This window comes from Poecilia formosa, unplaced genomic scaffold (genome assembly GCF_000485575.1).
Source record: "Poecilia formosa unplaced genomic scaffold, Poecilia_formosa-5.1.2 Scaffold27, whole genome shotgun sequence".
Lineage (NCBI taxonomy): Eukaryota > Metazoa > Chordata > Actinopteri > Cyprinodontiformes > Poeciliidae > Poecilia > Poecilia formosa.
The window spans coordinates 233,566-245,763 of NW_006799966.1; the positions used below are offsets into that span (position 1 = coordinate 233,566).

At 39.7% G+C, this 12,198-nt stretch overlaps 2 protein-coding genes across 3 annotated transcripts in view; one reads left to right on the forward strand and one right to left on the reverse strand.

Moving 5' to 3' along the window:
- On the forward strand, positions 1 to 7,876 carry clul1 (clusterin-like 1 (retinal)). 2 transcript variants are annotated; one of them, XM_007548519.2, is made up of 9 exons: positions 2 to 115; positions 2,188 to 2,325; positions 2,483 to 2,631; positions 2,736 to 2,906; positions 3,703 to 4,141; positions 4,228 to 4,350; positions 4,433 to 4,647; positions 5,909 to 6,087; positions 6,207 to 7,876. In XM_007548519.2, exons 2-9 carry the CDS (start codon positions 2,223 to 2,225, stop codon positions 6,220 to 6,222), a joined length of 1,395 nt encoding a protein of 464 aa, XP_007548581.1. In that variant the 5' UTR covers positions 2 to 115; positions 2,188 to 2,222; the 3' UTR covers positions 6,223 to 7,876. The 2 variants fall into 2 exon arrangements, with proteins under 2 accessions (XP_007548582.1, XP_007548581.1); XM_007548520.2 differs by lacking the exon at positions 6,207 to 7,876 and having other exon boundaries at positions 1 to 115; positions 5,909 to 6,091.
- The window catches only part of yes1 (YES proto-oncogene 1, Src family tyrosine kinase), a 25,917-nt gene continuing 21,076 nt past the window's right edge, over positions 7,358 to 12,198 (reverse strand). Inside the window, exons 9-12 of the mRNA XM_007548522.2 lie at positions 11,434 to 11,510; positions 11,093 to 11,246; positions 10,341 to 10,472; positions 7,358 to 8,334 (exon numbers count right to left, since the gene is read on the reverse strand). Coding sequence (XP_007548584.1) covers positions 8,126 to 8,334; positions 10,341 to 10,472; positions 11,093 to 11,246; positions 11,434 to 11,510 — 572 coding nt within the window. The 3' untranslated portion in view covers positions 7,358 to 8,125. The remainder of the gene's footprint in view (positions 8,335 to 10,340; positions 10,473 to 11,092; positions 11,247 to 11,433; positions 11,511 to 12,198) is intronic.

Here is a 12,198-nt window from a genome sequence, read left to right on the forward strand (position 1 = left end):
TAAAGTTCACGCAGGACGAGCACAAATAGACCTGAGCAGGTCAAGATAATACAAACACTTCTGTTCACACAAAACACTTTGTATTTGAAGGAGAAAGAGCTTCAGTCTTCTGCTGGTGAGTCGTTTTGGTTCTGATGGACCAATCCTTTTTAGTCCAAATCTTTCAGTCTGATGTGTATTTTACTTGTACTTCCTATTCCCTCAGTGAGGTTTCAGTACATCCGGCTCTTTCTCATGATTCGAAAGAATTAGCTCATTTACCTACTCCTTTACAGGGAGATATCTTCCTTACCTCTAAGATTTTTAGGCATCTTTTTTTTATCATTTGAAAATGTTAAAATATTTGGCTCCATCTTTAAATGTTATAATCTTTTAGCCATCTTTTCACAATACTTTATGAAGTTTATAAATAAAGGTTAAATTTGATGGCAGCAGGATTTAAACAAGCAGCTTTTATAACCAGTTTAAACCCTGGCCTCAAATGGGCACATCTCCATTTCTAGTAAATCCTCATTGGTTGCTATATTGTGTAACTCCAAATTATAACTGGGGACAAAGCAAAGCAGACATGGGAGTTCAGCTGCTGAATCAAAATTAGCAAGAGAACAATTCAAAATTTGCTTTGATTTTTTTCATTTTTTTTGCTCATTTTCTGCATATTTTCATGACTTGCTGGAGCCCGGTCTCCTGGAACAGCAGACGGTCGCTGACGTAAACATTGTTTTCCTGCTGAGAAGAACCCAACAATGTAATTTATTCAGGGCTCACACACTTCTGTTGGCCTCTTTGCGGTATGGCTTAGACTAAAAACTACAGTCAGATGTGAAAGGCAAAAAAAGAAACATGGTTGTAGATCAAATGAAATGCAGTGAAAAACAGACTTTCAGTTTGTTTAAAGTGCTACAAATGGCAACAACATGTAACCTTTTAAATCTTCCTAAACATACTATATCTTATGACTGGGACTTTAATATACAAATGTAAGAAAGTCTGGGTATTTTTCTTTCTTGCCATCAGAAGTATTCATTTGTTACCAATGAATTACTTAATATTTTTGTTCTTGAAAACTATAAACAGAACTAAGAGAAAATAATTTCCGTGTGACTATATTTTGTGAACAAATGTGTAGCACCACCTAGTGGTAGATTTGATAAGTGCCTCTGCTGTTAAAACCCAGTCAAGTTAAAACCCTATTACCTCGATCAGATTTTTTTAAAAAAAAGTGGCAAACGTTTTAACACCTCTAGATTTTTTTTCCACATTTTGTAATGCTAAAACCACAAAGACCAGTCCAGGATGTCCCCCATCTCTCACCCAATGACTGCTGGAGATTGGCACCAACCTGCAACCCTGCGGTTTAGACAATAGATAGATAACCATAAAGTTCATTGTATGTTATTAGGATTTTAGGTGACACTAATTAATGGATATTTGTGAAATAAAAGGGGAACATATATTTTAACAAAACCTGCATTTCAACTTTTATGAGTCAATTCTTGTTAAAGAGCATATTTTACTCAACTTGCAGATGAAAGTATTTTATCTCTACCAAGTTTGCATGTTTTTTTCCTCTTTCTCGTTGCAAAAAACGGAGAACATCTGTGATTATCAGTTTTCAAGTCTTGGGACATATACTCAATTGGATTTTGTCTGGACTTTGACTCGACCAGTCTAACACATAAACATGTTTTCATCTACGCCATTCTTTATAAAATTTAATATTCTGTGTAATTAGTGTTGGTGCCCTGCTGGAGGGTGAACCTCCACCTGACTCTCTACTCTTTAGCAGCATCAAAAACATTTTTCCTCTAGGATTGTCCTGGATTTAACTCCATCTATGTTGTTTTATTTCTCAACACTTATTTAAATTTCTCCAGAACATTTTTTCCTGACTTGTCTGCTTAATAATGCTTCGTGTAATGTTTTCTAACCTTTGACCTTTGCAAAACAGCCGGATTCATACTGAGATTAAATTACACTTTCTATTTACTCAAAGGTGGCATCGAACATCAGTTAGTTGCAGTGTATTTTATTAATGGGTGTCATAGTAGAGGAGTATTTCCTGATTTGTATTTATAGAAAAAAAAAAAAACACTCTGGCATGCATAAAGTTGACTTTTACAATCAGTCATCCAAAAACTCCTGAAATAAAAGGATAAAAAAACCCGTCTCTTTTCTTTGTTTCAGACTGATCTGAATCGCATCACAAATCGCCACTAAGAATGAAGTTCCTTCTCACTTTGACGACTCTCGTCGCTGCATCATGCGTCCTTAGTTTTGCCGACGCTGACCAAACTGATGTCTTCACAGACGACATCTTAAAACGTAAGTTGGCAAGTCAGAATCTTTTCCCATTCCCATTTCCATCCAAAGAAAGACTTAATACGTTCCAAATATTCCTTTAAAATCGGTTCACACGTTTCCAATTGTTGTAAGTGTGAGAAAAGGAACATTTTGCGACGTGTTCATTTTTTTGTCTCAGAGCTGTCAGAGGATGGCGAGAAGCTTGTGAATGAGGAGATGAAGAGAGCGCTGTACGGTGTGAAGCAGATGAGGGAGGTGATGTGGAGGAATGAGCAGAAGCATGAGCACCTCATGAACTCTCTGAAGCACAGCGGAGACAAGAAGAAAGTGAGAGAACTTGCCGGATATAAACAAGAGAGAGAGAAAAAAAAAGATTCAAACACGAAAAAAAAAAAATAAAAATGTTACAAAGCTCTCACTTCTCCCACCAGGGGGCAGCCCAGCTAGCAAAGGATGTGAGTGAGAAGCTGGAGGAGGCAGAGGAGCAGTGCAAAGACTCCCTGCAGTCAGAGTGGGAGGAATGCAGACCCTGTCTGGAGGACGCATGTAAAACCTTCTACACCTCCACATGCCGCAGGGGCTTTGCTTCTTTCCGCAGTAAGGTATGAAAATCGTCTTCTTACAAAAAAGAATCAAAAAGCAGTTGGGTTGAGACTTTCTATTTTGCTTTGGCACAAAGCTGAACAGCTAGTAATCGCTTACTTAAAAAACCTGCAGCATGACAATACAAGCTCTTTTATAATCATAAGTTTCCATTTGCGACCAGCTGTCCTGCTGAGCAAAATCAGAGAACTTAGTTTACCTCACAACTTGTTTTCTTTGGTCTTTAGAGGCCTGAGAGGTGCAACTACCGTGTCCAACAGTGAAGAAATAATATGAAATACAAGCTAATCTTCCTTATGTTGAGTCCAGTTCATAAACAGATCATAAAACAATGCGACAGTGGAGACAGACAACCAATAATTTCCTCAGGTACCCCACAAAGACAACACGAGACATTAAACAACCACAGATAGGGGGGCCCCAACATACAGTTTCAATAAATTCAGATTTTAACTGAAATTCTGTTGTTTTTATGTAGCCACATTGCAACCACAAGCTTCAATGTATCTTATGATTTTTATTACATGATATATAAAATTTAGTAAACAAAGAGGCCTTGGATGCTTATACAATGCTCTCTTTGCCTGGTGTCTATGTTAAGGTGGACGATTATTTCATGTTAGGTTAGCAGCGTGCCATATTTTTTTTTACCACTTTCAGATAACTGCCACCTTTCCCAGTTGTTAGATAATCTCTCCATAACCCGTGGCAATCATCTCACCACCCCCAAGCCTAAAGCTACAGCGGAGGATAGCAGTCAAATACTCCAACCGCCATAACGTTCATGTGTTGCAGGTGGAAACCTTTTTCCAAAGAGTCTCCAGACGCTTTGGTCCAAGAGAGCGCCCTCTGGAGGCAGGAGACATCTTGGTGAACCAAAGTCCTGACGAATCAGAACCAGATGTAGTTCAGATTGAGAATTCTTTCAAGCGAGTGATGAGCAAGGTGGGGACCCTGGTGAACTGCAGCATCGCCTTGGTCTCCAGGATGAGCAGCAGGCTTGACGGAGTCCTTCAGAAGGCTTTCCTGAACACCACCAACGAACTGTCAGAGGACAACGCTCCCGATCCATACTACCCTGGGCGCGACTCCGGCTTCCTGCAGGGCGTTGGGCTGGAGGAGGTGCTGGAGTCATTCTTTGACTTTGGAAGGAGCGTGGTGGAGGAGTTTGGAGCTGTGGTTACCCAGGTGTTTGATGATATCCATCAGACTGTGGAGGAGGAGACTAAGAGAGGTAACTCGAGTCTTTTCACGCTGTCGATGCCATTGGACCAGAGTTGTGTGGATGTAATTATGTACACGATTTTCTCCTTTTTCCAGAGATAAAAAGCTTCCCTCGCTTCCTGCAGAACAGGAAACTGTGCAAAGACCTCCGCAGGCAGACATCAGAGTGCTGGCAGCTTCAGAACAAATGTGAGGCCTGCCAGGGAGCTCTGCTCACAGGTGAATCGCCTCTTCACTCAAAACGTATTATTTTTGTAGAGCTGATGCTGCAAAATCAGCTCATGCTTTCTTTTCACCACAGAGTGCCCCAGTGTTCGTGAACTGCATGTGGAGCTGGATGAAATCTCCCAGCTGCTGGATGTCTCCAAACAGCAATACGATGAGATCTTGTCCATTGTCCAGCATCACACCGATGAGACGGTCAAGTGGCTGACCAACATGGCAGCCGAGTTCAGCTGGGTGGCTCAGGCTGTGAGCAACAGCAGCACTCCTCAAAATGTTTTCCGCATCACAATGGTGAGTAGGCAGGGTTGGCAGAAACACGCAAACAGATCAGAGGAGGCAAAGGTATAATTGAATAAGCTGTGAACATGTATTGAATCAAGTTTTCTGCACGTGAATCTCCGTGTTTCAAAGGTGAATTTATTTCAGCAATTCAATTTAACAGGTAAAAATCTGAAAACCATAGGGAAGACAAAACAATCACAGACATCATCCGGAAGCTCATTGGAAAAGAAGTTAGCTGCCCCCAGAGTGCTGCATTCAAACATGACAAAAAGTTTAGTGGAAGGAGAACCTGTGGAGGACAAAGGTGCACGAATATCAAGAATAACAGACATGCTTACTCTTTAACAACTCCTACAAATTTATACCCTGCATTCTTTGCAACTTTGATTGAACCCCTACAAGCAATTTTAATATGTGCTGCTGAATTCATTAGATGTTTTCTACAAAGCTGTAAGAGTCACTGTATCTAAATCATTTGCTACAACTGCTGCATTTCTAGTGGCATTCCTCCCTTCGAAGCAGAGGCAAGACGAGAAGCATCTCACTTGAGTTAAGAAAAAAGGAGTGGACTGCTCCTCAGTTGTTCAAAGTCCTCCTGTTATATGAAAGTAAATTCACCATCTTTTCTAGACAACATCCCAGAGTCTGGAGGAAGAGTGCAGAAGTACAGAATCCAAGCTGCTCTATGCTCAGTGTGAAGTGTCCACACTTTAGGGCAACAAGTCATGAGCTGGTGTTGGTTCACTGTGTTGCAACACGTCCAAAGAAAGTGCAACCATCAATCAGGGAATCTTACATTTTATTCCGTTTCCCCACAGAGAATCTATGAAGTCTTGTCAAAAAGGAAATGAAACATCAGAGCCAACAATGCAGAGCAGCAAAAGTTTTCTCAACATCTCAGCAGACCCACAATACGACTGTCTCCCTGCTGTAGCAACATGTGCAAAAGTTAAACTGTAAATCAACATCTCCTTTCAAATCTTCTGTTCTTATTAGTTTTATGTAATATTTAAATTCTCCAAGATTAATTTTATTATTTCCATTAGCTATTAACCTTAATCATCAGCATCAACAGAAACAGACTTGAAATATCACAATGTGTGACGATTCGGCTTCATAGAGCTGAAATCACAGGCTGAGGATTACCAGAATGCGTTTCTGTTCCGAATTTATTACAGAAACATTTTTTGTTGAAATCCTGAATTAAAAAAAAGGGGATGACGCATCTGTGTCTGCAAGAGAAAATGCAATTACCTTTTCTTTTCTCTAGGTGGCACCAGAGAGCCATGAAGAGCAGAACATGTCTGCCACTGAGACTAAGGTGGAAGTAAACGTCCTGAACTCTCCCCCACTCACACTCAACATCCCCGGGGAGCTGGAGCTGCACGATCCGGCTTTCATCCAGTACGTGGCCCAGGAGGCTCTGGACAAGTACAAGGAGATGGTCAGGTGAGTCTCGCTTAACGGCTCAGCTTCAGCAACGTGGTCCACTTCTTTGATGCAAGATAAACCATAAACTCTTGACATTGGAGCTCTGTTGCTTACAGTACGTTTTGTTTCCCCAACAGGATTGAAGATGCGTAACACTGCTCCGTCTTATTTTCCGCACTTTATAGCAGTAGACATCTTCGTGTTGATATCCGAAGACAGTACAGCTGTAGCTGATATTTATCCGACTCCTTCAAATTTTCTTCTTGTTAAATAGCCGTAACTTGATAAAATATATTCTATTCACAGACCAAGTGAAATGAGACACTTTCTGAATTTTTTTTCGTGGATGTTAAACACATGAAAGCTACATGTAGCATTTAGTTTATCATTTTATTTTATTCTGTACAAAATCATTAGTTAACATTCTCATAACTTTCATCATGTGTACCCACACTAGATCAGGTCTCATTCTTAAGGGACAATCTCTTACATGAATGATGCACAGAAAGAAAGAAAAAAAATTCACATCTTCAATATTGTCTAATTTCTCATACTTTCAAGGATTCTGTACCTGTGAGAATTTAAACATATTTTGAGCCATAGTCTCCATTATGTGCTTGTGTTATCTGAGTTTTATTAGATTAGGTTATGAGTGTGAGAGTGGAATGATAAACCTGCATCAGTTTCGGTTATTTTAAACTTTGCTTTGACTGTAGATGTTGCTCAGAGTATACATGTGACTTATTGTAAGCAATTTTTTAATCAACTGGCATGTTCAGTTAATTAAACTCTCTTTCCATTTTGAAGAGAGTTTATGAAAAATGTAAAGTCATATGCCACAAAAAAACAAAACAGGAATTTATGAGATAAAGCTAAAACGTTCCTCAGCATTTTGGTCAATTTAAAAAGTATTTCATTTATTTTATTTATTTATTTTTTTACAAATGTGACTTTAAAATTTAAATACATTTTTTAGGTATATTTAGGGGAGCCACAAAATGTAAATTCCTGAATCCGCCCCACGTAGGATGTCATAAATTGCCAATTAGAAATTCAACAGCAACTAGAAATATATATTAAATAAGACAAATAAGAGTTAAACTTATTTGTAAGGTCTTTTTTACACATTTACCAAAAGTCTTTCCTGTATGTTGCTAATTAATTAGCTTCCTGAAATTGATATTCAACTGTGAGTAACTCAAAGTAAAAAAAATGAAAAAAAAAGTTTATTAGTGGAGTTGTCCACCAAACAAGACAATTTGACAAATTAAATCAGATCCTTTTTTCCCCCTAATTGCACAGTTTAAAGTTCATTCATAGAAATTGTTCAGTTTAAAAAAGGTAATTAGAAAAAAAAATCTATGTAAATTATCAAAATGTTGTTTTAGGATTCCCCAAATTAAAATGACAAAAAAAAAGAGGCAAAAAAGGAAAAACTGAGTTTTCAATTCAAGTTAAAAATCATATAAAACCAATCTCTTATCCTGAATCATCTGTCTGATCACAACTGCTAAAAATATGTTTTTAATATAAACTGTATATACATCAGCTTTGATCTCTCGGTACATTCTTCCATCCATTCAGCAGACCTTTTATTTAATTAGCCACATGCTTTACACTCGTCACATACTCAAGTTAACCAGTTATTGGTCGCTTAGAAAGACGTCCTTAATCCACTTACGGATTCAAACCAAACGATAGTTCATATAAAAGGTCTGGATTCAGATTAAAAAAATCTGACTTAACAATAAAAAGAGGGAATTTGTAAGAAGGTGGGAGAAAAACCATCATTTAAAAAGTTGAGAGAAAAAAAAACACGTCCATTTGTCTGTTTGTATCACAGTGTTGTGGCCAGCTCACATGAATTTATTCTGATAGTTTCCCAGAGCTTAATATACCCATTTGCACACTTGGTCCCATTGTACATCAGGGACAATCATTTTCAGATGCCAGTGTTGTCTTGGCCTACTTCTTAATTGCTTTTTTTGTGTAAAAATCTTTTTTTTTTTTTTTTATCTCCACCAATGTACCTTAGAGTTTAACCTAAATCCCAGGACTAAAGGTTGTCTCCAGGCTGGTATTGTGGCTCTGTAGCTGTGAAGTAGTCTTCCAGGAAGGACTGGATGTATTCGAACGTCGGCCTTTCGTCCGGCTCCTTCTTCCAGCACTGCCTCATCATCTCATGCAGCGACTCTGGGCAGCCCTGGGGGCAGGGCATGCGGTAACCGCGATCTACCTGCTCCAGTACCTCTCTGTTCACCATGCCTGGAGAAGCACAGAGACAAAATGTGACTATACTGAAGAAAATGCATTCTAGTAAATAAGGCTTGCTCTCCTAGTTTTGTTCTTTGATTTGGGGAAATTGGGGTTTGATTAAGAGACTTGAATGGGATCAAAGTTGGTTAGTCCAATCACTACTGTACCTCCCAAACACAGAGTTGGTCATTTGACCAGTTTGATGGTTCTGTGCAGCCGTCTGCCCCAAAACTCAATTTTAACCATTCATCAGTTTATACACACTTGAGGGATGTTTCAGACCCACTTTAAGAACCAAACATTTTAAGTAATTTGTCCAGTTGTTCATGTCCTAGAACAACCAGACATAAATTAAATTAAATTTGGCAAGACTGAAAAATCGCTGGTCGTACACTGCTCATGCTAATCAAGAATAGACAAGATTTCCATATTGAGACATGAAAGGCCAGTAAATACATGCCCAGAAAGGTATGATCGCATTGAAAGAAAGTCTTTCCCCTTCAAAGGTTATGTACTACTTTGAGTTGGTCTGTCAAATAAAATCTCAAGAAAATACTTTGAAGTTTTGTTTGCATGTAAAAACATGAAAAACTTTGTTGGTATGCTTTTATAAAACACTGTACACATAAAAGAAGACTGACTGACTGGCCACCGGTAAAGATGGTAAAGATCTCAGACGGAGAAAAAAAAAACAAAATGTGGAGCAGAAGCAGGAAAAAAGATTAGTTGTGGGGATGGAAATATTTGGCCAACACATGTTTTTCAAATCCGCATCACCGCTATCCTCAAATAGTCAGAGCAAACATGGAACATTTTATAATGTCAAGAAGACTTATTTGATTAGATGATAAACACAGCATGTTGTATTTCTGTCAACTGCCTAGAGAAACTGCAATCACAGAAACCAGAATTTTAAGAAGGAGAGTCTCAGAAAACCTGAGTGACCTGACAGGAAGCTGGGCTGTTATTTCCTGAGAGACCTGCAGTAGACGTTTAAAGCTGCAGCTCTGACACACCAAAGACATTGTTAGGAGTGTTGGCATAGATGCCCCAGAGTGGTTAACATGCTGCCGTTTGTCACCACCAGCATTGGTGTCAAGCAGAATGCCAATCAGCGCTGCTTTATCCTTGAGCCGTGGATTCCGCTCTGAGACGGGAAGACAGCGATGCTGAACCCTGTGACACGGCACAGAGACCGCTCCGCTGGGAGCTCGACTGCAGTTAAAAGGGGTTATGACGGAATCAGTGGCATGGCCGCGGCCTCGTCCCCCTCCCCTCCGCTCCGCTGTGGGAGAGTGGGGATCAGATTATCTCGCACTGGGGGGGAGAGCGGCAGGGCTCAGAGCAGCTGCTGATTCTGGGATACGATAGCCCGGTGGTATGCCGGATGCTACGGTGTTAGCATGATTTATGGCTTTCATCTTAAAACCTGAACTCCTAATTAAATGTTTGGTCATCCATGTTCAGATGTTTTTATTACGTCAAAGGTAATTTAAAGAGGAAACAATGTCATGCTCCCATTCAACATCTGCATCAGAACATTGGATTAGAACATTAACCCCCACCCTACACACACAAAAAAGAAAAAATAAGTGTACATCACACGGCTTAAAAAGGAAACAGGGGCAGAATTTAATTAAACTGAATGATTTTTTTTAGTGAAAGCAAAGCCACCAGATGGTCTGGCAGGCTGACATGGTGGTTCGGATGGGCTGCGTTCAGAACGCTGATAAAGGCGCATTCAGACAGCTGGGGTCAGCGTGCTCCGACTGGGAGAAAGAGATCACATTGGTGGAGGGGTTTTCCCCCTGACTGACAAGTCACAGGACACCGGCTCTGACTCACACCAGTTAAACCCATTTCTATTCTGATCCACACAGGGGAGATAATAAACGATTTAAATGACTGAGTTAAAATATCAAGGCAGGCAGGCAGGAGGGAGGGAAGAGGAATCCTGAAGCAGCACATCCTTATAAGACATCTTTGGTGTGTACGAGCATCCGTGTTCTGCTCACCTGGATATGGAACTCTGCCCTTTGTTACCAACTCTGTCAGTAGTATTCCAAACGACCACACGTCTGATTTGATTGTGAAGCGACCGTACAAAGCAGCTTCTGGGGCCGTCCACTTGATGGGGAATTTAGCACCTGGGAATAAAATAAAAATAAATAAAAATTTGGTTAAAATTTTAAGCACAAGGTTAAAAAAAAAAAGAGTTAAACGTACAAGAATAATAATATAATAAAAAAGGGAAAAATTAAGACAGGTATCATTTCACTCCCACCATTTTTCATGGCGGTCCCACTTTTGGTCCCACTTTTGAATTTACTGCACATTTTTATCTATTCCAGATTGATTCCACATTTCAATCTGTATCACACCCTTAATAATTGGATAAAAGTTCTCTAGCAACTTAAAGAGAAACAACAATAGTCGTTTAGTAACCATGAGAAACTTCCTGGATGCGTTTGGTTTGAATGTTTAGCTGCTGTTGGTTCTGCTAATGGAACCAGAACCAAATCAGACAGAAGCAGAAAGAAATCGACCCCAAACACAGCTCTGCTAGGGATTGGGTCTGATTTCACTTTTTAAATCCCATCATGGATTCTGTTGAGAAGGGAGGCATCCAGAATGTGCATGTTAGTAGCTTCCCACTCTAACCCAACCCTTATGTGTAATAATCTAAAGCAGTCTTTCAAAGATGGTCTTAAAAATACAACAGCGGCCATGTTGAGTGCACCAGTGGCATGGCGGTCCAAACGCGCACCTTGACGAGCCGTGTACTCATTGTCCTCTATGAGCCGGGCCAAGCCGAAGTCTGCGATCTTACAGACCAGGTTGTCCGCCACTAAGATGTTAGCGGCTCTGAGGTCCCTGTGGATGTAGTTCATCCTCTCAATGAAGGCCATGCCGTCTGCGATCTAGAATGTGCAGAACAATGTGATGGGAGAATGTGTCGATAAGCGGAGGAAAAGCATTCTCACTCCATAATACTGCCACCACCACCATATTTCACTGGTTTTATACAGTTGATTTACTTCTATAGCATAAAAAAACCTTCCCTTCATGATGTTTGCAGCTGAGCAGGCAATGATTTATTTACTATACCTGTGAAGCCATGTCCACCAGCTGAGGAAGCTTCAGATGTTTTCCATCTCCTTCTTTCAGAAAGTCCAGCAAACTACCTGTCAGAAAAAAACAAAACAAACAAACAAACAAAAAAAAAACACTACAGTTAAGCAGAATCAACACACCTGTGTGTACAAAGGTAATGAAGCAGGAGTCTGCACCACCCACAAAAGATGCGGCAAAACAGACACACTGAGGAGACATGAATGTTTTGGCGCGGATAATGTGGGACTTTTTTCCCCCACTAATCTCAATCCTCATATGGATCTTTGCAACTAAAAAGAAATCTACTTTTCTTTTACTTTGTAACCAAACTCAAAACATTAAATCCAACTTAATGATCATAAGTTACGCTGATGGAAGGTTATACAGCACAAAACAATTATTATACGTGGGAAAATGTTGAAAATGATTTGCTACGCCTTGTTAAGAGGTTATTTTAGCAATGAAAACCACACCTTTTATAAATACATTTTTGCTTGATCTTCAAATCTCAAAGGTGTGAGAATGTTCTGCAGCAGTCATTTAGAAAAGCAAAACACATTTAAAGAAGAAGTTAATCACCAACTTCTGTTAACACTGAGGCAGAGAAATCACAACACAGTACAGGTTATTCAACTTCCAAAAATTGCGGTATATGACTTACAGTTTGAGAGTTTCATTGTTGGTAATGCAGATGTGGTCATGAATGTGGGAAATATTTTTTATTTTGTATATTTATGCGTGTAGATACTGGTGAAAACT

Excerpts from the sequence above, each read along its gene's own strand:
- clul1 (XM_007548519.2), top strand. The coding sequence starts at position 2,223 with ATGAAGTTCCTTCTCACTTTGACGACTCTCGTCGCTGCATCATGCGTC. Across the intron at positions 2,326-2,482 it reads CACAGACGACATCTTAAAAC|AGCTGTCAGAGGATGGCGAG; the intron begins GTAAGTTGGCAA and ends TTTTTGTCTCAG. Across the intron at positions 2,907-3,702 it reads TTGCTTCTTTCCGCAGTAAG|GTGGAAACCTTTTTCCAAAG; the intron begins GTATGAAAATCG and ends CATGTGTTGCAG.